General features: G+C 39.7%; 3 protein-coding genes across 3 annotated transcripts; 1 reads left to right on the top strand and 2 right to left on the bottom strand.

Annotated features, from left to right (window-relative positions):
- Window positions 1-6,307: 6,307 nt before the first annotated feature.
- Window positions 6,308-10,930, bottom strand: LOC109955961 (heme transporter hrg1-A-like). Its single transcript, XM_020592638.1, has 3 exons — window positions 10,584-10,930; window positions 8,390-8,557; window positions 6,308-7,658 (listed from the first exon to the last, which is right to left on the bottom strand). Exons 1-3 carry the CDS (start codon window positions 10,717-10,719, stop codon window positions 7,522-7,524), a joined length of 441 nt encoding a protein of 146 aa, XP_020448294.1. The 5' UTR covers window positions 10,720-10,930; the 3' UTR covers window positions 6,308-7,521.
- A 616-nt stretch (window positions 10,931-11,546) lies between these two features.
- LOC109956305 (uncharacterized) lies at window positions 11,547-16,333 on the bottom strand. Its single transcript, XM_020593309.1, has 4 exons — window positions 16,024-16,333; window positions 14,738-15,150; window positions 14,335-14,378; window positions 11,547-13,792 (listed from the first exon to the last, which is right to left on the bottom strand). The coding sequence occupies exons 1-4, from the start codon at window positions 16,199-16,201 to the stop codon at window positions 12,832-12,834; spliced, it is 1,596 nt and encodes a 531-aa protein (XP_020448965.1). The 5' UTR covers window positions 16,202-16,333; the 3' UTR covers window positions 11,547-12,831.
- A 1,380-nt stretch (window positions 16,334-17,713) lies between these two features.
- On the top strand, window positions 17,714-23,464 carry phf13 (PHD finger protein 13). The gene is made up of 5 exons (XM_020593150.1): window positions 17,714-18,103; window positions 18,981-19,082; window positions 21,686-21,865; window positions 21,958-22,378; window positions 22,468-23,464. Exons 1-5 carry the CDS (start codon window positions 18,059-18,061, stop codon window positions 22,698-22,700), a joined length of 981 nt encoding a protein of 326 aa, XP_020448806.1. The 5' UTR covers window positions 17,714-18,058; the 3' UTR covers window positions 22,701-23,464.
- Window positions 23,465-26,833: the final 3,369 nt, after the last annotated feature.

Genomic DNA, 26,833 nt, shown 5'->3' with positions numbered 1-26,833 from the left:
GTCAAACTATTCCTTTTAAGTCAAACATTTAACATGACCAAATCCATTTCATAATTACAAAGCTAAGTTTTTAAGAGCTAAACAACCAAGGTACAGAATCGTGTTTATAGGAACTATAATTTATAACGTAATTTTTGCCAAGATTAAAACAGTTTTATTTCAGATGTCTGTGCTGATTTTGTCTGAGTTCCTTTCATCGGTTTGAAGTAGAAACAGGTGATACACTGCAGACCTGTGCACCGATCACAGTGTTTGATTCTAAATGTAACACTGGGTTTGCTGGCTTACGCTGTTGGCTGTCAGCCAACTTTCAAAAAGGGCCTTTGTACTCAAGATGCCTCAATATTAAATTTTATTCTTTAGTTCAAAAAAACATGCTTCTGATAGTGAATACAGATGTTTCAGCATAGCTTCCTTCTTCAATGTCATCACCTTACGCCACAACTTCTACCCAGTGTCAGCAGTACAGGTGAAACTGCCCCATGTCACTCTAAACAGGCAAACAAGCACTTCACTGCAGAAAATGTACTTAAATTACAAAATAATCATATACAAGATAACCTCCATCTATTATCAAACCACACTTAACCCCAAACCCTTGAAAGAAATAGACTAAACTGGTGATCTATAGAGGTCCTAACTTTAACTTTGTTTCTCATTTAGTCATAAATATTAAATGGTATGGCAAGATATGCAAGATTTGAAAGCAAATTTTTAGGGGCTCAAAAAAAAAATAGATATTTGAACATTTGAACTACAGTTCGACGAATGGCAAACTCCAGATGTTGATGAAAATGATGTCTAGAAATAGATACTAAATGGACCTTGAGGTGAGCTTGTTTTGTCAAACGTTTATCTTGAAGAAAAACACTTGCTTCCCCTGCTGCGTCAAGCCTGTATAATGTTTGTTTAGCTGTGAATTATCTTCTCACATTAGTAATTTCTAATATTTAGTGATGAAGTTTCCCTCAAATGTCTTTGCTTTCATGATTAATTTAGCCAATATCCTGCTCTGGCTCTGATTACAGTGTTTAAGTGCTGGGGTCCATCCATGGCACATTAGAAACAGTCCCAATAGAGCTCACAGCTGAGCTGGGGATACGGCATGCTGGGCTAGTGCACGCCGAGCAGCAGGTTCGGCTGGTTAAAGACTCGGATGGCTCATTCTGGGACATCCAGGGAAGAAGCAACATTATAAGCAGACAGCCACTGTGTACCTGGTACCATCTTTCTAACCTTTTATAACGGGTTATAATTTGTAACTAACGGTTTATTTTAAGTAATGTTTTACAGATCAGTATAGTTTTAGGCCATTAATTAAGGAAAAAATAGTGACTTTTGAGTTGCCATCTTTAGCCTCACAACTTAGCATTTATAAGCTGTACACAAAACATTTAATAAGTGGTTTATAACACACTATAATGTACAACAGCTGTAAACCAACATAAGGACATTTAAGTGTTAATTGATATGCAGTATTTGTCAAACAAGAATGTTTCCTATTCATAAACACGTATATCAGATTATAATGACAAATAATTTTTTATGGCCCATTATAAATCATTTATTAAATGCATATTTACTGCTTAGTAATAGTAAATAGGGGGCTTGAAGTAAAATGTTGCTAAATAAGCCCCTTTGACTGGTGTTTGTTCTTTCTATTTGGAAACAATGCAGTTATAAATATTAAGTATCCATTAATAAATGCTTCATAAGTTATTAGTAAATAAATTTTGCTCCAGCTTCTGCTGTTTCCAAAAGGTCAAAGGTTATACGGTCCAGTCAGTGACAACATGGCAACCCAAACATTTTTGTTATTAGCAATTCAAAAATGATTATAAAGCAGCAGGCAATTATTTCTTACCCATTAATAAAGTCAATGCTACAACTTGTAGCCTCGTTATCAATTTTATAGGTTTATTATTAGAATCTGTGCCCATGTTTTTTAAGAACATTGTTGATGATAATACAATTACAAACAAGCTGTTGGTGTCACATACAGTGTCTGGCCTTAAACATCACCTCAGTTTGAAGCTAGTTTGTGTGTACATGTGAACACGTGTGAGTGTGAAAGACTGGTTGACTGTTGCATCATATCATGTCCTTATGTTCAAGCAGCAGGTTATATGATTTGTGTGTGCATGTGATAATGTGATACAGGGGCGACACGTAAGAAGAACAGCTGGACAGTACCATTTCTGGAGATAAATGAAGAACAGATCTTTGTGTGGTAGTCAGAATCTGTAGTGTCGATGTAAAACACTGCTTATTTCAGGTGGACACTAATCAGCTATAGGCAAAAAGATGCTGACATTATGCAGCGCTATAAATAGCAAATCATCACTTGAAAGTTATTTTCACTGCTGAGTCAGCCATTCAAATTCTCTAACGGCCGAGTCAACGGATCAGAGCTGAGCTGACCTGAACATGAGGCTGGAACGTCTTGTTTCACCACAGACTTCAGAAACGAGCAAAACACTTACAGGAGAACCTTTGTAAGAACTTTTGCACCTGAACACTTATAACAAAATGATGACTGCCATTGTCTGCAAGGTTTACCTTGTTGAGACATATACACAAAGTAGCCTGCAATGTGCTCTAGTCTCCGCTGACGTTTATCTGAATACCTTGATATTAAAAGGGTAATGAAACCCCCACATCACAAATCAGATGATTTCTTCAGATAAGGAGCAGGGAGTCGAACGCTGCTGTCTCCAGCCTCACACTTCAAATAGTGGTTACTGGAGGCGCTGTCAACCTGATATCACCGGGATTAGACTCTATCACGCATCCAGTCCTGTCAAACAGTGCAGCACTGTCTGCAAGATAGAGAGGAATGCTGCGTTTCAGACAAGCAGAGCTATTGCATTAGAAACATCAACAGAGCCAACTTCAAAGGGGTATGCCTTCACATTGAATCAATCCCCGCTTCCATTAGATTACACGACCTTCCCAAAGTTACATTGCGCTAACGTTTCTTTATGGTTTCTCAGATCCCTCGCTCTGGTTCTGGTTCCCCCTACGAAGCCACTTCAAACAGCCTTTGCCGTGGCATATCCCTTTGTGCTCTAAAACAGCAAATATGTGTCTCTCTAAAATGTTTCAGATGCGAGCTCGCAGTGGTCCCAGAGGCACAGACAGCATTGTACACAGAAACACAAGAGGAAAAACAATAGCTGAGTGTAATGTACCAGGCAGCTCTGGAAGGAGACAGATGAGTGATGAGAGAAGATGATAAAGATAGACAGAGGCAGAGAAACAGGGGGAGAGAATGGAAAAGAAAGAGAAAACAGTGTGGGAGAAATCCTGCAGCAGTAAATCAGTGTGGTAATAAGGACAGTCGGAAGAGGATGGGGCTACAAAGGTCTAGAGACATATGTTTCGGTTTGTAAATAAAACAGTAAATTGCAATGGATATTGCTTAAATATCTGTGGGCTTTGTACCACACTTTTTGGAAGTTCCTCGGAAATCATTCTGCGACTGCCTTCTTAAAATGCCAAAGAGACTTCTTAAAGAGCCCATCTGGTTCTCCACCACTTCAAGATGTTTGCTTTTTATTTTGATTTTTTTTCTCCCGATGCTTCTTTTTTTAGATCAAACTTTTGTATTATTAATACCAATGTTCATATTCCTCAGCTGAACCTGTCAGCCAGCACACACCAAGCAGAGAAACCTGGTCCACCTTTTGTCACTACTGGAATGCAACAAAGACTCAAATACAATTTTGAGGTACTTGTGCTTTGAGCGATATATTTATTTATACTCATCTGGCCTTTAATAGCCTTTACATACAAAACATATGATCAAAATGTAAAATATAATGCATTAAACTACTCAACAGTCCAGAGATTTTTTACTTAAGTAAAAGTAACAATACTCTAAAAGTCCTGCATTGAAAATGTTACTTAAGTGAAAGTAAAATGTATTTGGATAAAATATACTTAAAGAACCAAACGTGAAAGTACTCTTCATGCAGAATGGCACAGTTCACATTAATGTATATCATATCATTGGGTTATAATTCCTGATGTATTATGGTGTACATCACATGTAAAGTTACAGCCGGTAAAGGTAGAGCTAATGTTTGATGTAATTTACATACCGCTGGGGAGCTTGTCAATTTCACACCAGGGTTCAGTAAAGTCTGATGATTATACTATATTTTGTTTAATTAATCTCAGTATCTAGTAACTAAAGTTATGCAATAAATGTGATGAGTAAATTCACATTAATGTATATCATATCATTGGGTTATAATTCCTGATGTATTATGGTGTACATCACATGTAAAGTTACAGCCGGTAAAGGTAGAGCTAATGTTTGATGTAATTTACATACCGCTGGGGAGCTTGTCAATTTCACACCAGGGTTCAGTAAAGTCTGATGATTATACTATATTTTGTTTAATTAATCTCAGTATCTAGTAACTAAAGTTATGCAATAAATGTGATGAGTAAAAAGCAGAAAATGAAAATACTCAAGTACAGATACTTCAAAATTACACTTATGTGCAGTACTTGAGTGAATATACTTAGTTACTTTCCACCTCAGCTCAACAGTACATAAAGCAGTAAATACTTCTTAATAGTTCTTACACTACTGCCTTATATAACCCAAAGTAAACGTACACTCCATCAATGGACATTTCACTGTTAATGCTTTTGTACGTCAGCTTAAGTAAAATGAAATTAGTGTGATATTGGCACTTTAAGTAAGCTGATGATAAATGTAAATACCGTAAATACCTAGCAGAAAGAGCAGTAAAATCTGCTGCTCATTTTAAGGTGTCAGCCACGTTCACATAAACAGGTCTGAGAGATGGTAGATGTTCACAAAGATGCAATGTGTTTGTGTCCTTCGGGATTCATTTTAAATCCTTGGATTCTGGCCTTATGCGTCAAACAAGGATGTGTGTGCAATTTTTAAAAAATGGCTTCTGTGGTTGTTTGTTACAGGTCTAGATTCAACCGTTGCTGCTCTTTAGAATCTGATTGTACAGGATGTTTAGCATATTTGTGTTATTTGAAGATATAAACGTTTGCTTCCAGACTCACCGCACTCTGCCAGACTGCCCGTCAACACTTGAGACAGCTTCCTTCCTTGATTTGAGTAGAAAGGAGTCCATAATTGAATAAAAGCAGACCCCTCCCCTTTCTTTACAAGCACACACACATACACACATTTGTTTTTTTTCTCTTCATGAGGACTTTACGCTGACTTACATCCACTTCCTGAAGACTTACCCTAAATGCAACCATAACCACTACTTGCCTAACATCTAACCTTAAACCTAGCTGCCACCCTAAAATTCAATGACTTACACCTCAAGGGAGACCAAGTCCCCACAGTGTGAGTGTGTAAACCGGGTTCAACCCCCACAGTGTGGGTAATACCAGACGCGCGTAGACATACATTTTATAGGCTTGTGTATAAATTTAATAGGACACATTTGGTTCCAGAGCCCCTAGCCTGCTCAGTGGAAAGTGAGCTGAATTGTTTTGCAGTTTCTTATTGCTGAAGTTTATAGCGGCCAGATAAAAAATGTTGCCATGGCGACTTAACCATAACATTGCAATTACCTTGACACAGTGAGACTCTGGGGGACTCTGTAATGCAATTAAGATATAAGTACCAACAAAAATGTCCTTAAAACACAGAGGAAGGATGCAGGAAAATGGAATAATGATAGCGACTTCTTAGATCAAAGTAAGTAATGAAAACCTCTGCCAGATTGACTTTCCTTAGTTCTTAGCATAGTAACTGCTGGGTGGATTTTAGAGACACATTTTCCCACCAGGTATTGATCTATAAACAAATTAATGACTTATAATGCACCATAATATTTCAGTCACATATTTTTCACTTCAAAATCCTTCTGTTAGGAATCTACCTTAACAAAATCATTCACCACAAGCTGTCTGCACCCACCCCTTTCCTTTCATGGAAAAATAAAATTGTGCATGGTTAGAATAATTGCCTGACTTCAAAGAGCAGGTTATTGGTCTGCATTTACTGGTGTGATTGCAGAGCTGTCGCATGTTTTTTTCTCCTTATTCTTCATAAATGTGGCTTGAGTGGGTGGGAGAAGTGGCCCATTCCTCTCATGGCACAAATCCTACACTAATGCCCAACACTTTCCCTCTTGATCCAAGCTTAGTAGGAAGAACAGTGTGTAGCATTCTCAGGCTACTTCCATGACTCTTTCACATGTTGCATTAAAGTCATAATCCTTAAAAACAACAACAACAAAATGTTTATTGCTGTTCCATTTCCACTGAAACGTAAAAAGGAATTAAATGTTTCAGGGGAACAGAAACTGTAAAAGACGCAGACACATTTCTTCATACAAAAGAGGAACAGTTATTGGCCACTATTTTAGGACTTCACTGCAAAAACACAGCAGTGCACACTGGATGTCAAAAAACATACCTTATTAACATAGCTCTCAAAAACACACTCCTACATTCAGTCAAGTGATTCATGTGGATACACAATGTTATATTTCATTTGGGACATGGCAGTGAAATACCTCAAAGTAATCTCCTAAGCAACAACATTATCGATGTCGATGAGGATGTTATAACAAAAAACCACATGAACATGTAAGCATGCACATTAGTGGCATTACTGCTGGTGCAAACCTTTGTGCTGCCACCAAATCTGTCATCTTCACAATTATTATATATCTAATGTTGTCACCTTTTTGAGCGTTTTTAGTCACACTGATAAAAATATTACAAAATCTTTACAATTAAAAAGCCCCTTCATAGTTCAGAAACATACTGAACCAGGACATGTAGTGCTTATTTGAAATTCTACATAAAAGCATTCATAGTGATGTAGGAAACACGGGTGACCTGCCCTGTGCGAGACCCTGACACACACACTGTTAAGGCAGCGGTTGAATGTACATCGACTTTAAAGCACTGGATTCACTGTTATCATATACACACTTCATGATTAGTAAGCGCAGCTTGTGATGGAAACAGGTCTGCTTTGATTGATATAGAAAATAAAACACAGTTGTAATATGATAAGGACAATGTCCACATGTACAGTATGGGACATGATGTTTAATTGTTGGAAGAGTGTCCCCCTCTAGTGGCTGCAGCCTGAAACTGCACATGATACTTAACCACTGAGGTGAGCTGAAATCCCCTTCGCTGAGCCTGAGTCATGGTTACAAAAGACTGTATTTTGTATTTATTTGGTCATGAGAAAATTGTGCAGATGCATGACTAAGCATGATGCTGAGGAAGTGAAAATGTAACAGTAAAATCTACCAAGGATCATATAAAGCAAGACTGGATTTCTCCATAAACCCGACAAGTCAGCAACAAATCCTGCACATATTAAAAACAACACCAGCAGCTTTTGGGGAAACACTGGTGCTCATCTACTCTTTCTTCCTATTCCTCTTGAAGTGTCCTCTGTCAATTTCACACTGTGACATTCTCTGGTTTGGAGGCCAGCACAGTGAGTGTCCTGCAGAGTCCATGTAGCTACTCTGGTAAGTGCCTTCAGAAGTCATTGACAATACTGACGTCGGTGAACTCCTTGCGGTAGCGGTTAGTGCACAAAGCGAGCAGGAAGGACCACTTCAGGCTCATGACGCTCCACACACAGGATAGGTAGAGACTCTGAGGGTCACTAAAGGCTGAGGGAGAGAGAGAGACTCACAGATTAGCATTCAGCACCCTGCAGGCCGGAATGGTGCAGTTGTCACATGTCTGCACACTGCACGCCTCGCAGATGCTCTTCCAGCTCATCCCTCAAGTTACTGAATGGGTTTGAGGTCAGGGATCAGTGCAGGCCTATCAGGTCATTCCAGCCGTTTCTTTATCAGTGTTGCTTCGTTTAGGAGGGTGTTGTCACATTAGAACAAGCCTTCCACAAACTGTCTGAAGTGCACATTTGTCTGTAGTCACAGTATGGCTGGAGCTGTGTGTTGTATGCTTCACTGAAATGAGGTGGCCCAGCCCAAACCTTAAAAATGTATGTGGCTATTTAAAAATGGACCAGTCCTTTACAGCTGACACAGATACAAAAGTTTCTCCATTAATAACATGACAATACACTGAACACTTGGCTTTGTGTAAGACATGACACATTTTCTCAGTTAGACTCGCTCTGTTAACTGTCCCTGTGGTGGACAGAGATTAATTATAGGAAATATGCTGGTTAATTTGAAATGGGGTCAACAGAAACTCTACTGACCACCCTACTCACTCACCTGATTTTTGAGGCCACCCACTTGACTTGCAGCTATTATAGTTCTGTTTGGTGACAAACAGCAACTGGCCTCATTAAACCAAACCACAGTACATAAATATGCCTGGTAAAAATGGTGTGCACACTGAGACAGGAAAGCACTGTCGAATAACTTACACTCTTTGTTGCTGATGGCAACAGACAGAAAGCTAGTGAAGGCTATGACGGCGAGCAGAGAGAAGAAAACAGCCATGATGAAAAAGAACTTGAGGCCTTTCAGCCAGGTCCGCCAAAAGTCCTGCAGGTACATGATGTGCGTGATCAGGGTCCAGAGCGCCAGCACACCTGAAGGACAACCACACAGACAGGGAGATCTCGGTGCACATTTTTGCTTTCAGAAGACAGTTTAAAAGGACACTGCTGATGATTTGACATCTGTTAATCTTTAACACAACACACAGACATTATTTCCATGCTGTTTCAACATGCAGTGAAAATCCCCGTCAGAAACTTGAACATTTTGTTATTGTCGCACGAAGGGAGTTAAACGTGTGAACACTCAAAGCATTGTATTCAAAAGTTACTGCCTGCTTTTCCAAAAACAAACCCTGAAGTCAAACAATGAGTAGACACAGATGACATGAAAACAACAACGCAGCCTATTTTTTCTCTCCCGGCACAGATTCAGATACCGTCACTCAGCAAATCTGGTGATTCCCAACACTAAAAACTGTGATGGTGATCGCTGTGACAGAATCTGTGCAAGTGCAGACTGGTTGCGTCTGGCCGATACGCCACTTAGTACGATCAGTATGACCCTGACAAAAATCCATTGTATAGGATTGGTCCATCCCTGGGCAGTTTCCTGCATTAGAAAGCAGGATTTCCCTGGAGTCCACTAATAAATAATAAAAAATGCTGAAAAACACTTTGTGCTCACAGCTGTCTGGCCCAGCGACAGTAGGCTGTATGGTCACTGATACATTACTTACTGTAAATCAATGGAAACCACTGGCAGCCTTGAAGTTTGGAAATCAATGAAAAACTGGCCATATACTTGGAAGATAGTGACAACCGTGTGTAATATATAATGGGTTACAACATGCCAAGGCACCTTTAAAGACAGCACTCACAGCTGATATTAACGGATCCACCTGTTGACCTGAGTTTGCATGGTCATCAACTTGTGACTGTGCATTTTCACTGACATGACACAGCATGCCGCTGACTCAGTGGACTTCCTTTCCCCATGTTCCTCTTTTTCCAAAGCCACAGTGTTATGAAGCCGAGGCACGTTTAATGGTTGACTTGGCTTTTCACCTAACCACTGACCGCCTCCAGTTTTTTGCAATTGTGACCTAAGGACCTGACCTGTGTGTTCTGACGTCAGCTTCTACTTCAGCCTGTTTCAGTGAAGGCTGGCTGCATATTGGGATGAGGAACGTGATTATTTTAAACCTTCATTCAGCATCATACAGTTATATGTCATTTTGCTGAGGTAAAAATATATTACTATTATTATTATGTTATGTCAGTGTATCACCAAAACAGACACAGAGTTTTGTGCCAGTTTAGTAAAGGACCAGGGGGAAGGCCATATACAGTATGTAGGTCACTGACCTTAGCTGTGTAATCCTTCTCATTTAATGAAAATGTCTAATTTTTGATTTAAAAAGCCCAGACGGGTGAGTTTGACCTTTGATAAACTATGTTTAACCACCACTGAACAGTACATCCTGTGAACAGATGAGTGTAGATGGTAGAGATATGGGCTAGCAAACCTCAGCAGTGGATCAAGGGTCAGATCCATTAATACAACACTGAATAGAGCCCATTGCACAACAGTGCATGAAGCCAAGTGTTTGGTCTACCTGTGCCATCTGTCATAAAACTCAGTGTAAGATCAGAAGTGAACCAACTCCACCAGTGCAATGCCATTTACTCTGCATCTGCCTTCAGTTTTTTGTTTTCATGCTTTCCAAGCAAAAAGTTGTTTCTTTTCATTTAAGTACAACACAAAAATCAACTTGCACTGGCTTTAAACTTAAAGCAACCAATGGCTGCTTGAAAATGTGGCAGGAACCCAATTCAATATGTAACATGTTCTAAAAACGGTGTCAAGTATATGTGGGATAAAACAGGCTCAGACGGTCGTTTTTCTAATTTTACTCTAACATTTATTGCAAAGCACAGCTGCCATAACTTGTAATTATCAGATTATTTATCTTATTTGATATGTATGTTTTTACAATAGTGGTTTTGAACATTCCTATTAAGATATTGATTCCATTAACCAAAAGCAACCTTGGACACATGTCCAGCTGAACAGGCACCACACATGAACAGTACATTAACTGGAGACTGAGTTTACCTGACAGTCCTCCCATGGCTGCAGTCCACGGCTGTGCGAACACGATGTTCCACGTCAGGAACGCAGAAAAGCCTACGAGCGCACCAAACGAGGCATAGCCGATACTGATGTACGTCTTATTTAGAGCCATTGTCATTAAAACAAAGCCGGTGTGGGGGAAAGCAGAGGCTCGGACTCGACTGCCGAGGTCGCGTCTGTGTGTGTGTGTGAGAGAGTGAGAGAGAGGAGCGAGATGATCATTTCAAAACTGCATCCGGTCACTGTGTAGACAGGTGGACAACGTGTGACTAACTGTGTGTGTCCTGCTGACTAATGACTGTTGGCACACACACACACACACACATACACTAGAGCGTGAAACATATTTTTATGTCCAGCTGCAAAAAACACACTTTTTCTCAACGTCGATTGATCTTGACAGGACCACAGCGCCCTCTGCAGGATGCGGGGAAAAACAGATCACGTCTCTTCCAGGATGCCAGTGCCCCCATCCACAAAGCAGGGGTCACTAAATGGTTTGATGAGTATGAAAATGATGTGAATCGGATGCTATGACCTTCACAGTCACCAGATCTCAACACAAGTTGAACACCCCTGGGAGATTTTGGAGCTTTGCGCTGGACAACGTCTCCACCAACATCATCAAAACACCAAATGAAATAACATCTTTAGTCAATGCCAAGGTACACTGAAGCTGTTCTGATGGCACATGGTGGCCCTTACTAGGACCCTTTTGTTGCTTTTCCTTTGATTTTTCACTGATCAAAGCCTCCTCACTGTTTCGGGCCCCACACAACTCAATGATGTGTGTATGTATAAATGACAACTACCAAATCAAACACGTGTTTTCCTTCTTCACTTCGTTAAAAGAATAAAAGTACTAAAGTGGTACCTCTTCCCTTTGCCACCACCTGCGCTTACATATCTGGTGACAAATAAAAGCAAACAATCCTAAATAGTTATTACACCAAATATGGAAACATTTCATGTTTTTCCTTAGTTTATTTTTATACTTTGTATATTTCTATATTTGTAGTCGTATTCCGTTTTTCATTGAGACAGAGAAATGCTACTCTACATAATCACAAGACGTGGAAGGAAATCACTGTAAAAATATTCAGTAGCAGTCAAAGGATGAACTCACCTTCCCGATCAACATAAAGGCAAAGGGTGCCATAGCTTCTGACTGGTGCTGTATAGCTTTTTTAAAATGGTTGTATATTGTATTTTACCGTGTTTTATGGCTGGGGTCCCTGAGACTCCCAACAGGAGTAATGCTTCATTCCCCATCAGACATTTCTGAAACAAAATCATGCTGATTAAACCATGTACTTTCCAGAGGGACTGGGGTGTCCAGAATCCCAAACTGAACACTGGGGTTCAGCAACGTGCTTACAAAACTATGGACAAAAACGTAATTGATGAACATTCACACTTTCTGCTCCAAGTCCTGCTCTGTTCCAGAGCTACAGTAACATTCTCACTGGACTCAGCACTTGAAGTTTCACATTCGTGCCAACCTTTGAAACTACTGTACTTCTTACGGCGACTTAAAACTTGACTGATCATTACTCAACAAACACGACAGAGGTGCTCCCACTGAAGCAACTTACAGAAGATTAGCAACCATTTTAGTAATCAATTATCTAAGTCATTAAAGACAAATATTCTCTTGTTGTGAATAATGCTGTATTGTGTCTTGTATGGTAAACTGAATACATAATCAAACTGAGCTTGTGAGACTGTGCAGTCTTCATAAACAGTTTTTTGACATTTCATACACTAATTATTAATCTAATAAAGAGTGATGGGCAGATTGTTCAGTAATGAAGCTAATCTTCACAGTAGATGCCCCCCAACACACCCACACACCCACCCACAGAGCACCTTTGTAGAGTCATAAGAACAAAAGTAAACATAGCAAATAAAAAGTCAAATTCAATTTCTAATTACATCAAGGATCTGGCTATGTCACAAATCACCTTAAAGTAAAAGAAAATATCTAAGTAGATCTAAAGCTAATACAAACGTAATAGAACGAGAGAGCACATGAACCAAAACTACACTCGGTGAAACTAATAATAAAGGTTACATGCTAATAATGGCAACAGAACATTTGAGGTCAAGAAACATAATACATTCAAGTGAGATAGTGTTTTAAAACTCACAACCAACCACCCACCTGAGCAAAACAACATGTAGTGTATGACAGCAACATGGTGATGCCACAATCACTCAAGCTATGACATCAATTTAAAAGACTTGGCAGGTAGTAACAGTGAAAGAAAGCATGCAAGTTCTTTTTCATTACATTAATTAAGGGCAGGTTTCTGTAGATGCGTTGAACCAGCAGTTCTTCTCTGGAGACCACAACCAGATCACACCAAGATGTGCCTGTCACCAACATCTCTCCCTGGATGTGCCAATAGGATGAGTGGCTCATTTTCATTTGCAAAACTCCCTCCCGGCAGGCAAGAAACGGGCACTCCTTGAAGCTTGAGAACCCGATGCATTTGACATGCACCAGCCCGAAATTGGGTTCCTCCTTAGGGTCGTACACGAGCCCGTTAGGCAGCGCCCCCAGCCACGGAGCATTCGGGTGCACAACCAAACCACAGGGGTACCAGTTGACACATAAATGCTGACAGTACTCCCAGAGTGCCTCAGTTTTCATCTCCTCCTCTATCTGAGCCGTCTTGTTCCTTTGAGTCCCTTTCTGTATCTTCAATACAAGCTGCTGTGCATGGCTCTGTCCTGGTTTAAGTTTGCAGATCTCCTTGAAACGGTTGGTCAAGCGCAGTTTCTGCAGCTCCTCTATGGCGGTCTTGTTTCCACGTGTGGAGTGCTCCAAGTTGCTTGCTGCCTCCCAAGTGATCTGCATAACATTCACATGTTCCTGCTCCTTGGGACTGAGGGTAAAAAGTGGGGGCATTGGTTCAAGCCTGTGGAAAGACAGTGGAAGCAGTGGTCGAGTGGGAGCATCGTCAGAAGTCATGTAATCCTTACTTGATGGCACAGGGCACTGGTAGGACAGGGGGCAGCCTTTAGGAACTTTACCAAAAGCACAGTCCACCAATTCCACATCCGCTGTGAGGCCCATTTTGGTTATCAGAGGCTTCTTGTCATCAGGAAAATTCTTAAAGGCTTCGGTGAGTCTTGCCAAAAAGGACCGGTAGTCTGGTGGTGTAGCATTGAAAGATTTTTTCATACTGTATAAAACAAATAAATATATTAGTTGCTATTTCAGCAAATGGGTTGCACTGCATCAAAAATACATCAGTTACTGCAGACTAGGGCTGAATGATTTGTGACTATGTTTCTCTTTTTTCTACATTATTCGCTGTAACACCAATTGCAAATGACAGTAAGAAGACAAACACAACACCCTCATACATACACCAGCGGTGCTGAGGGTTGGGGCTTACTGCTGTTCAGTTTGCTTTGTATTAAACTGTATTTCTATTTTTTTTTTTACTTTCCTCTTTAGCTACTTATTTGACTATAGGCTAGAGAGTGTGAGATTTAGAATTCAAATTAGACAGAGTGACAGTAAATACAGAACAAAGCTTATTTTCTTCTTTTATTCACAAACTTTGAGCACTTTAATCAGTGTATCAGAATTTCTGATGAAACCAGACTTGAAAACTATACAACATCACTGCTAAATAAACTCAAGACTGGCTTCATTCCGTGATTTCAATTCGAAACTGATTAACCGTTCGGCCCTACAGCAGAATCTCACTCTTCTTACCGTGGTAATTGTAGCATGGGTCTCTGCAGAGGGTGCTTCATTATCTTCCATGTTGTAGGACGATTTCCAACCAAGAAAAGAAAAGACTCATTAGTTCATGTGTCAACTGTTTAAAACAACTCAGGCTTCGATGTGAACAAAACAATCCAGTCCAGTTCTCAAGGGTTTCCCAGTGTTTTTATATTAGTCACTGAAATTCACAGTTTAATAAGTAATTATCACAAGTGCACAGAGTCCAAAGATTTCCTAAACATCCCCTGTGGTGTAAAATGTTCAGTTTTGCTAAACAGAAGTTAACTGACAGTATTGTGCTGTGCTTTCTAGATTACAAGGTTTCTCAGGAATGTCACAGTCAGCAGATGCTTTAAATCTATGAAGTTCTAATGGATTCTTTTAAACTTACCAGCTTTGTCAATGATGTATTACTGTGTGTATGAGGTTCCTGATTTTCATCTGTGCTTTCTTCACTGCTGGAGAACCTCTCACTCTCTGTGACTGCATCTGAGGCCACTGAAGAACTTTCCTCATGCTCATCATTTTCTTCCTGAACAGTGTCTGAAGAGTCAGGGTCGTACTCCACCACTTGAAGGGGGAAGGAGTTAGTGATGCAGGACGTATTTGTGCCTTCTTCTGGGTCATCTTTCACAGTTCCCTCCGGTACTTGTTGTTGTTCTGATCCACAACCTATGTCAAATTCAGCTGGCTCCTGTTTAGGTTTTTTTGAACAGGGCTCTGATATTTCCCACTTCACCCCAGTGTTCAGATCAAGGGGCTGAATTCTGACATTAGTGTTTGTGCCCATGTATTGACCGTCATCTATTACAGGGAAAAAGAAAAACAACATTATTATTATTATTATTATTATTATTATATGCATCTACAGCTGTCTCCCCCCAAACAAAGCTGCTTGGCAGATGGAGAAAGCTTTGCTAATCTTGAACCCTTTCCCCTAGTAGGACAAAGTGTAAGATAAAACAACTCAGCTTGGACAACCACTACAGGGTTTTATACATAGTTGCTTTAAGAAATATTAAGAAAACTTCTTTTTGCACGTTTTATTCTGCTCTAGATTTCATTTGAAATGTGTAAAAATCCTCTTAGGTCCTCAGTCTATACTCATCAACCTAAAATGACAAAGAAAACTCTCATTTACAAAAGTATTCAGATACTTAAATCAGCAATTTATAGGGATGGGACAATATATCAAAAGTCAATATATCACAATAAAAAACATCACATATCTGGTTGTTCTTTACATGATCAAACCAGTGTCAGAAAAGGGGGGGGAAAGGCGAGTAAAGTACAAGTATCCAGCAGCTAGTCATACATTGTTGTCATTGAAATATTGCATTTAAACTGAATCGAATCGTATACCATATCACACCATACCCTGCATCAAACTGTATCAAGAAAAAAACAATAACAAATATTCCTCAAAGATAAGATAAAGTACGTAGTGAAAACATTACAATTGTGTAAACACAGGAACATTACAACATAGGCTAATTTAGACTTCTAACGTTAGCATTAGCGTTACATTATTTACATTTCATTATGTAGATAGTTTAGCCAGAAGTAGACGTGGAGACACTTTCATTTTTACACTGCTGCAATATAACTATTCAATTTAAGCTGTAGTGACTAACGTTTAGTTAGTCGATATCTGTAAGTTAACCAAAAGTGACAAACCTATCTTATGTAACTTTAACTCAGGGTTGACGACCATGTGCAAAATGTTCCGCAGTCGTTTGTTTTCCTCGTAGCACGCCTCTACAATTGCTTCGACTTCTTCAAATATCTCCACAGCTACGGTAGTAAATCGCTCTGTTAAAAAATTACGAAAAGTCTGGAACCTAGTGTTCGACATTTTTAATACCAAAGATGTATCAAAAGACTTCACTTCTCTAATTGCTACGAACGACCCTCGCGGAACCTGGGAAGAGAAAACAAGCACAACGTGAAAAGCGCTTCCCTTCTTCTTCTTCTTCTTCTTCCTGATATTTTACGGCGCATTACTGTCACCAACTGGACTGGAGTGCGGATCGGGTTCCCTACTTCTAAGCCAATAATATTGAACAATTTGTTCTTCTAAGATCATAAAACAAAAACAGAACACAGTATTTACCTGAAATTATTTGCAGAATGTCTTTTACAGTGAATCATGTTCTAATGTTGCTTCCTAAAAAAAAATGACTGTCCATCATAATTTTCCAAACTTGAGTGTCATAATTTGAATCGTGGACAATGTTTTTTATTCCCAGCAGTTATATGTTTACTGCTGTCCTAATTACTTTATTTTATGTGAAGAAATTAAGGCTGAACAAACAGCAGCTCTGAAAGGTGTTAAGGACAAAACAAGTGCAAGCCTTTCAATAAATCATCACCAGGTTTTGCCCTAATTAAAACTTTGAGCCCTGGTAGTCTACACTAATGGAATTCTGATTTTATTGTTCGAATTCTTTGATCCATATGTATAAATCTGAACATAGCTCTAGTAATGACATTCTATATAGGTCTTAACTTTGTGAATTTCTTTGTTCCTTGTTCCAATAATGTTAAGTCTACTGAACCATCTAAAAGTATCCATGGATGTATTGGTACATGTTTTAATATTTAGCACTTTATATAGGATTTCAAATGTTAGTAGGCTATATCTTCAGCAAATGAGCTGAGAGTGAACTTGAGGTGTTCAGGGCCACTGAGTAGCAGGGGCCTTAGGGCAGCTGCCAAATCCAGCCATGGTCAATAGGGTTCTAAAATTATGTTTCAAGTGTGATGAGATTTATACAAAAGTAAGCATGGGAATAATACAGAAGCTGACATATGGTCATCAAAAGGATTCAACTGTTTTGTCTAAAATACGAAAAGATAAGAGAATGCCTGTAATACCGCTAAATAAATGCATTTATGATTTATGAGATATTTTGCCAAGAGACTGAGAGCTAACTTTTATTTGCTTTTGTGCTGCAAGATGGCAATATTAAAAGTTACATACAATAAAATAAGCATATAATGCTAAAACTATACAATATATAAACTTAAAGCTCAAACCAAACACAAGAAAAATCAAACAATAGTGAATTTACAATAGTCTTGCTAGTGATAGCAAATTTATTGGGCTAGGTTTATAGGTTGTATAAATAAAATGTAGGCTAGCTATTGTTATTTTTATTGTTGTTGTTACAAATTATTTTCAAAGAAGTCGTATTTTTATGTCCTCAATATACAGTCTACGGTCTTCTACCATCTCTAGAGATCATGTTTAAATATTTAGGCTTAATCCCGACACACGCTATACACCAGAAGAGGGCATTAATGCGTTATTTCGTGTCTTCACTGCTACAGACACGAATAATGAAGAAGAAGAAGAAGAAGTCAGTAAACTGGATCATACGGAGACGTTACCGGACAGTTTGATGGAAATACAGTAGGAGCGTTGGTTAACGTTCGCGGTTCACTGGAGGCGCGTTTTACAACTTTGTACCAATTGTCTAGCTGGTTCTCGGTGCGAGTCCAAGTAATGGGATTGTTGTTGCTGATGGCAAATTGAGTGAACACTGTTGATTCGAGTTTTAGCATAGGCACGTTTGACGTTGGCTACAACGTTAAGTGTTTAGCAAGTAAAAGCTAGGTATCCTCAGTGTTTACGGTCGCGTTGAGCAGCCAGTTGCTTTAGCCTGTCACGTTATCGACAAAACGCCAGGTGGTCAGGTACTTGGCAAAGATGGGTGACATAAACCCATCGACATCCCATGCATTTCAATCGGAGGTAAATGTTTTATATAACTCTTTTACTGTGAGTAGTTTGCAGTCATGGCTAACGACGTTAGCAAACGTCAACTTGTCTGAGGTTGTTAACAGTTAGCAGCTGCTGATTACGTTAGCTCACTGTGCTAATGTTGACATATTAGCTACTGGTGCAGAGATTTGATAGGTTACACATGATAAGCGTACAGACAAACTTAGGACCAGCTGTCAACTTTTACAGCTAAAATTCGACACTGCATGTGAGAATGAGTAACTGGCGTCACTTTAAACAGGACTTGTAAAATCGGTGTCGGTAAAGCTAGTTTTAGCTTAACGTTTCATCGAAAAGAAAACATTCCATCATTATTGCGGAGCATGCTAACATTAACAGTGGCTAACTAAGCATCATATTCATGCCATCTGCGTTTGTTACCAGCTTACAGTTGGCTAAGACTGATGCTTTTATGACTTATTGTAACTATTCGACATACGTTAATACGAAGTCGCTTATGACTTCATAGTTTTGTTCGCCAGTTAAAGTCCATTGACACTAACCAGCAGCTAGCATTAGCTTTAGTTACTTATTTGCTGTTTAGCTACTGCTATTCAACCTAGCTAACATTAGCTGCCGTTGTTATTTGAGTTAATCAGTGGGGGGTTGGTAGGAAGGTTCACGGGCGAGTCTACAAAGCAGTGTCTTCATGCAACAATTAAAACTTTAGCATATACTTGTCAACATGTTATTTTATAGTTTCGTTCAGTTTTGTTACGTCGCATCGAACCAGTATCGAGTGGCAGTTTGCAGCCTGTGTAGCGGTCAGCGCTTGTTCATGTCAACGCCATGTCGGGATGTGTAGATTTCATGGAGCTGATGTTTCAATGACATGACTGTGTTTCAGGGGTTCAGTCCGCCGTACAAGAGGAGGAGGACGGTAGAGGACTTTAACAAGTTTTGCACTTTTGTGTTGGCCTATGCCGGTTACATACCATACCCCCAAGAGGTGAGTAAACGAGTCGATCAGTGCCGGTACACATCTGTACGTAAGCACCTGTATTGCTGGGTTAAATTTACTTATTTTGTAATGTTATTGCACCTTATTTAATAGTTTAATCTTATTGCTTTAATCACTGTTAATGCTATTGTTAGTTTTATGGCTTGTTTTAATCTAAAAACGAAGTGAAGAGAAAATGCATACACAGTAGTAATATAGTACATAAACGAAGTGTAAAATTTATCAAGGTGCTGTGATTGACATTGAGTGATCTAGACTTTAATGTAGGTGGAAGTTATTGTTTGGAAAGATGTAGTGAAACTGCAAGTCAAGTATGGGTGGTTTTTGTTTTTTTTAAAGATCAAAATGTGTCAACTTGTGAAACTGGATATGAGACAGTGCTGTTTTTTGCACACGTCTTCTGTTTGGGGACAGGGAGGGAGAACTTAAACAGGTTCTTTTTGTCTCAGTTGTTTTTCTAGCTTGAAGTGTTTGTTGTAGTTTTAGGATGCCCTCTGTTCAGAACTAACCGCAGTTCTTTCACATGACAGACCACAGAAGTTAATTCAATGGCAAGAATACTTTGTGTATGCAGGATTTCAGCTGTGACTGTCTAGTCTGCTGGTGTGCTCTGACTGTTGCATTTAGAGCCACCTCTGTCTACACCGCAGTTCGTCACCTCCTTAGCTCAGCCCTCTGTCCTATGGCAAGTAGTCTTGGTCAACCATTCATGCCCACATTGCTGACTATAAGAGAATGTGTACATATTTATTATTGTTGGAAAAAAAATGTTATTGTAAAATCATACTGATTAAAAACATGCTCCTCTAGTGCTGAAAACACTGTAGCCCCATCCTGTTATCAAGGGAGGCTGCTTTTACAGTGCTAGTTCTACAGTCTGTCATTACACAAACCTTATTTTTTTTTCTTCCTCTCTTCAAAATACCAGCAGATAAAACCCTTGAGGTGGGAGGGATGTTCTAGTAAAGTAGCTTCATCAAAACTTGTTGCTACTCCTAGGTTCTACTTCTATAACTAAAAATTACATGCAATTTCAGAATCATTTCAAGCCAAAAACAACCATCAAAGTGTGATATAACTTGAACACTTTTTTTCAGTATGATTGTATCTATTTATTTATTTATTTGCCAGAACAAATTTATTTCCTTTTCCTGACCATCATTGTCAGGGGTTTCTAGACTATGACACTTTTTTTTTTTTTTTGTGGTTTTTCCTTTGAAGGTGGTGTTTTCACCGCGCTGCTTTTCTTTTTCTCTAACACATACTAGATTTGTTTTCATATCCACCCCCTCTTTCTGTGCACATTTTGTCACCTGTTGTAAGGCTGTCTTGTCATTTGTTGACACTAAGTGATGATTTTGCACTTCAGATATTCCTGCTAATAATTATGTAAGAGAGAGCTCACCGAGATCTAAATTAAAATTGAAAAATGTTTTATGCTAAATAGTGGGTCCTTACATTCAATGTGTTTTGACAGCTTTTTAGCATTGCTTGCAGTCTCATCACTGCTGCGCTTTGCATTATTATACAAGGGAATTTTTGACACCTTCTAAAGCGTTGTGAGGATGCATTGACCCTCATTCAGGTAAAACATGTATTAATTAGAATTAAGTCTGAAACTGCACATAGACCTCTAAACTAGTACAGTATAACCTTGGATTGCGAGTATAATTCGTTCTGGCAACGTGCTCGTAATCCGAAGTACTCGTATATCAAAGTGAATTTCCCCATAAGAAACACTGGAAACACAGATTATTCGTTCCACAACCACTTATTCATATAAAATGATTGTAGTAATACAAAATACAGTATAAAGTAAAAATAAAATAAATTAACCTGCACTTTACCTTTGAAAAGAATCGTGGCTGGCGTGAGGGAGACAAAGAGAAGAGCTATCTACTATCTGTTGGCTCGCTGAAGTCTTTTTCTTTTTGTGCTACTTTAACAAGGACCCTGTCCCATGACACTTGCTTTTGCCTCCTTTTAAGGATTTGGTGGAAATGTGGCATTGCATTGTCGTTAAACAGAGTTATTGTTTGCACTGCTACAGCCTTATTCGGGTGGTGCTTTTCTACAAAATTTTGCACCATTTTCCTCATTTTATACATCTCCCTTATAAAATCCTGCGGCCACTCGCATACCTCGTTCATGCTTTTCAATGATTTCCTTTTTAATTTCCAGTGTAATCACCTCTTTTTCCTTACCGCCTTTCTTTTCAACCTTTATTTTTTCTTCATCGGGGCCATTGTTGCAGTACAGATGTTAACTATATGAGTGAGGTGTGAGAACCATCGGCTCAGTTGTGACGTGATGCTTGGCAGACTACGCGTATGCACTACTCGTATTGCAAGAACTCGATCGTTTATCAAGTTAAAATTTACAAAAAAATTTTTTGCTCATCTTGCAAAACACTCGCAGACCAGGTTACTCGCAATCCAAGGTTTTACTATTTGGTACAGTGGAAATGTCTTGATTGATAATCATTATTATAGGATATTATTTATAGTTGAGTGGATGAATGTATGAAAAGAATTGTCAGACTTATTTGAATCTGTTAATGTCTTTTTTTTTTTTCTTGTTTATTGTCACAGGACTCTCCACTGCGCAGTAGTTCCAGCCCCCCCAACAGCACTGGCAGTACAGCTGACAGTGATGCCTGGACCCCAGGACCTCCAACCTCCTACCCCCAGCGCCCTCCTAAGATCCCCCAGGACAGGAGCAGGAAACATCCACAGCCAGGAGCCACACTGTCCAGTCACACTAAGAAAGATGTGAGTAGAACTGATGTTACATTATTACCTTATACAATATGTTCACCTTCAGCTAGTTTGGCATTCAGGGTTTTTTTTTTCTTTTTCTGCAGCACACAATCACCACTCTTCACCCAGATGACCGCAGGAAAGCCGACAAGCTAAAGAAGAAAAGGAGGAGAAAGGAGAGGGAGCATCAGGCTGGTGAGGATAGTGAGGGTCAGCAGAGCCACTCAGCAGTTGCAGAGCTGAAGTACCCCATCTCTTTTGGTGGCCGAATGATCAAAGAAGAGCCTGAAGATGATATCAGCATTCCCCTCCACCCCCAGCGTCTGCCTAGCCCACCTCCTTGCAAGAAGGAGCCCAAGGAGGAGCGTCGATATTGGGATGGACGAGATCTAGAAGAGGGGGTAGTCAAGGTACAGAAGGTTGAGGGCTTTTCAGGAAACAGAACGGTGTTCCGCCAGGGGAAACAGGTGGTGTTCAGAGACGAAGATGGCTCAGGAGAGGATGAGGACATTATGGTGGACTCGGGTGAGGTCTTATATTGGCACATGCATTGCAGCGGTACAAATTTGACAGAGTAGACATAACTCAGTGTGTTTTCTCTCTTGTCTTCCCAGATGACGACTCATGGGACCTGGTGACATGTTTCTGTATGAAGCCTTTTGCAGGTCGGGCCATGATTGAGTGTGACAAGTGCCACACCTGGATCCACCTGTCATGCGCCAAGATCCGCAAGAGTCACGTTCCAGAGACATATGTGTGCCAGAGCTGCCGAGAGACACACGAACCCCCAGATACCCGCCGTTCACACCGTTCCCGCATAGGCCCGCGCAAACATCTGCTAGACTGACCCCTGAACTCTGACCCTTTCCTCTTCTGCTTCCCCTCCACCTGCTGGACTGATCCTTCCTCAGATTCAGGTCTTACACCCTTCAGTCTCTTTCCTCGATGGTCGGCCATAAACCCACATTTCTTTGAACACTTTGGTGGACCTATCCAAATCCCTTATCCCATATGAAAATGGTTTGAGACCTATTTTAGATTTACTAAGGTTTGTTTCTGCTTCCCTACAGACTCTGTGCGTAAGGCAATCACTGAATGGATGTCTGTCTGTAGATAACAACAGCATAGCAGCAAACCGCTACTGTTGGGACTTGGTGTCTTGTGAACACTGGAAACATTTGAACTGCCAGATAGAGAGAAACTGCCACCTTCTGTGGTGCATGCTGGGATTTATGGGAGAGACGGTTTGCACTTTTTCTCACTTTATTTGTTTTTAAATCCATCGAAGCATTCATTCATAGGAACAGCTATGTCTTTCTGATGAAACTGGATTTGATTTTTCTGAGAGGCCTCTTAAGATTACATAATAGTGTAAAAAAGAGAAAACAAGTTAAGCCTTGTGTTAATTGCTTCAGATGGTGCTATAGTATTAAGCTGAGGTATAATCCAGTAGAACAAAGATGTAGGATAAGATACTAGAGTCTGCATCTATGTCATCTGATTGTTGTTTTGTTTTGTTATTTAAGACTGTGTGAAAGATTATCATTGAGGCTTTAAGCCTGTACCACTGAACCAAGTGCTTGTTCCTCTCCCTTCTCCGCAAACTGTCTTCCAGCCTCGGCTACTCCCCTGAACTGTTACTTGGCCACACGTGGAGCTTTCACACACACTGTTTTCTTCAGAAATGTTTAAACTGTGTTCTTATTTCATCAGAACATTTCTCATAAAGAATAATAAAGAATTTTTTAATAGTAAAAAAAAAAAAAAAGCCAGATATTTGACAAGATTCAGATAACACAGGTTTTTGGTAAAGGCATTTTCTGTTTCCTCTGGTCGGCATGATTTTACTGCATTTTGTGACAGGGTTGAACTGTTGTATTTTAGCAGTTATAGAAGTTTTTCCTAATTTTCAACTGCTTAGGAAAAATTTTCAGAGACATATTTATAGACAGGAACTCCTATGGCCATTGTGTTTAAGTATCATGCAAAAAATGCTATCTTAACTGGAATAGTGTTAGACAGACTCCCAAGAATCCAGTTGAAATTATGCATGTGAGTGTGTGTCTGAATGGTTAATCTTGTGTGAGGGTGTTGGCAATGCATGTGCTGCGAGTCATCTCAGCTAAGCTCCATGGTTTAGATTTTTTTTTTTTTTTTTTTTAAACATGAAGAAATGGGTATCTGCAAAGTACCGTGGACTGGGCCGGTTTGTGTTATCTGAAGGCTCAGAGCGGGAGAGCAGATCTCAGTCTCTGATCATTTCTCGCTGACATTTTCATGGCAGTATTGAGTTATTTCCATATGCGGTGGGTTTAACGGGAAATGTGTTTATAGGACACTTTTTCCCTCAAACTGCAATTTGCATAAAAGATATTAAGCTTCGTTATTCATGTGCCATCTGCTGTTGAGCCTGACTGTGTATGTTTTGTGTTGTTTCTGACTATATAAAAGCCATACTGTAGAGCGGCAGATATCCAGAACCTTGGATATTAGTCCGGGATAGGGTTTTACAATGCAGAATCAGCGACTTGACCAGAGAACGACTAACGCACACAAAGAATTTTTGGTTTGTGAACAACACAAGACTTTAAGTGGTTAAGTTCATCTCTGCACTCTTGTCTTCTGGTTAACTGGTTTGTAAATGGCACTCACCAAGGTCTTGACCTTTGACATTTGAAGACTTTAAATCATTTGCTGTTTCTCAGGACGTTCATGTCTTGAAGAGAACCTGAAGACACCTTCAGGCACAAATCCCTAATGTTAGTGTGTCATTAAGACATCAGTATAATAAATGTTAACAATGCTCATTGTGATACAGCTCATTTATTCTGGTCCTGGGTTGGCTCATCCCCTTATTGAAAAAGCGTTGTCTGTACTGTGGCGCAAACTGTTTCTGTGAAACTATTGTAAATAAAGAATTGCCATTTTAATGTACTGCTTTGTCTTTTTTTTCTATCTCAGTGCCTTTTTAAAACTGGCTGATCCTTGTCTTGAAATCAAACACCACTTTTTTTTTTGAGATTTATTGTAGTTATTTTAGGACAGAGAACATGGGCTCCTCAGCCATACAGAAGACCTACATATTGATGATGGGATGGGATATAACAGCAGGGAGCCGTCTTTCTGCTGGGCTCATAGTGGCACTAGCGCAGAAGTGAGCAGCTGACCTGTCGAAATACTTCACAGTACACTTAAGAGAAAATACAAATACAATGAAGAGAATTAGTGCAAAGTGGCTTCTGTCATAGTGACCCCAATCCAAGGACGTTATTTTGGATTTTACAGTCGGGACAGGCAGACAGACATCCTCCAACTTGTTGATGGCAAAACCAGAATTTAAAGGGTTTGACCCCATGTACAGTCAAACAGGACAGTCACCATTTCTTAGATGCCCCAATTCAGCAGAAAGCCAAAGTGTAGAGGTATAATTTTCATAAAATCAGTCATGATAGCTAGCCTCAATACTGAGCCTTAAATACTGTACATTTTGTGGAAAAGATTACCTTTGTATTAATTGGATGCTACAGTAGTGTTGTGGTGGATTCCCTATATTTCATTACAGGGTTCCCCAACAAAATAAATACCAAGCTAACTCTCATCCTTCCCTTGGGAGCTACAGTATAATCCACCTTCAGTTAAAACCACTGTAGCTACATAATATTATGTATAAAAGCCATATTGTGCATTGACTTATGTGCTACAGCACTTTAGCCTCATAGGATATTAGGCTACATATCCATGTTTTCTCACCACATTGATCATAAACTAGCTACCAGTGGTGAACTACTGTTAATTATAACCTAAATGACAGGTGTACAAACTAAACCTGCTTTATTTCAAACAAATTAATCTTACCCTGTAAAGAAACATGTGCCACAGTCAGTAAAATGGTTTTAGTGTGGCTCAGGTTAGCTTCAGTAAAAAGTTAGTGTCTATCACAGTGCCTGCTGCAGCAAAGACAACCTACACAGGAAGAAAGTGTTGATCTGCACCCTCTACTGCTCACATCGCAGCCAGAAAAAAGACTGTTCCTCCATACCTCCATTTTTTTAAGAGATGCTTCAAATCCATAGCAGTGGTTATTGTTATCATTAGCTCAGTGACACACATACACAGGTGAAGCACAAACTAAAACCTTAACTATATTAAAATCACAAAAAAAACCTGTCTTGGCTGCAACCAAATGAAGGTAATCCATAAAAACTGTTAAAATCGAATCCAAATGTAGCTTCTATGTTTAAATTGCAGTCTAGGATGAAATATTAAACAAGACTACTCTCCTTGGTTGGATCACTACCATCAGAGGGCATTGCTCTCACTATTGGGGGAGCTGTGGCTCAGGGGGTAGAGAGGGGGTAGAGCAGTTTGGCAGTTCGAGTCCTGGCTTCTGCAGTCCAAGTGTTGAAATGTCCTTGAGCAAGACGCTGAACCCCAAGTTGCCCCTTGTGGCTGTCCACCAGTGTGTGTGTGTGTGTGTGTGTTTGGGAGTGCAAATGGATGAATGGGCAAATAATGTGAAAGTGCTCTGAGTGTACAGCGAATGCATAGAAAGCACTATACCCTGATGAGCAGCAGGCATGTCACTGAAAGTCCTAATAAATTATATTTTCAGCAAATAAACAAAAACATGTTACACAATCGTTCTCCAGTCGTGGCCAGCCACAGGGTCACCGTGACATGATTCTGGATAGTGCTACTCTAAACATTTGCACGAGTTAGCTAGTGAAATGACTGGTATGCTAGAATATTATTAGATTGATACACATACAGAACAGAGACTACAATGATATGGGGTAAAACCATAGCTCATTTGCATATACCTGACAAAACAAGAAACATGGTCACCACGTCCCCTGTCACCATCACTCCCTCTGTGTGGTGCATATACTACAGTATAAAAAACTTTGTTCAGTGCCAATGTCTGATCTGGACTTGAGTTATTTGAGCAGCTCTGTCAGGTGTGGCCAGCTGGAGACACAA

The sequence above is a fragment of the Monopterus albus genome, unplaced genomic scaffold (genome assembly GCF_001952655.1).
Source record: "Monopterus albus unplaced genomic scaffold, M_albus_1.0 scaffold18.1, whole genome shotgun sequence".
NCBI lineage: Eukaryota > Metazoa > Chordata > Actinopteri > Synbranchiformes > Synbranchidae > Monopterus > Monopterus albus.
The sequence above is the reverse complement of the archived record's forward strand: the minus strand, read 5'-3'. Positions and strand labels throughout refer to the sequence as shown.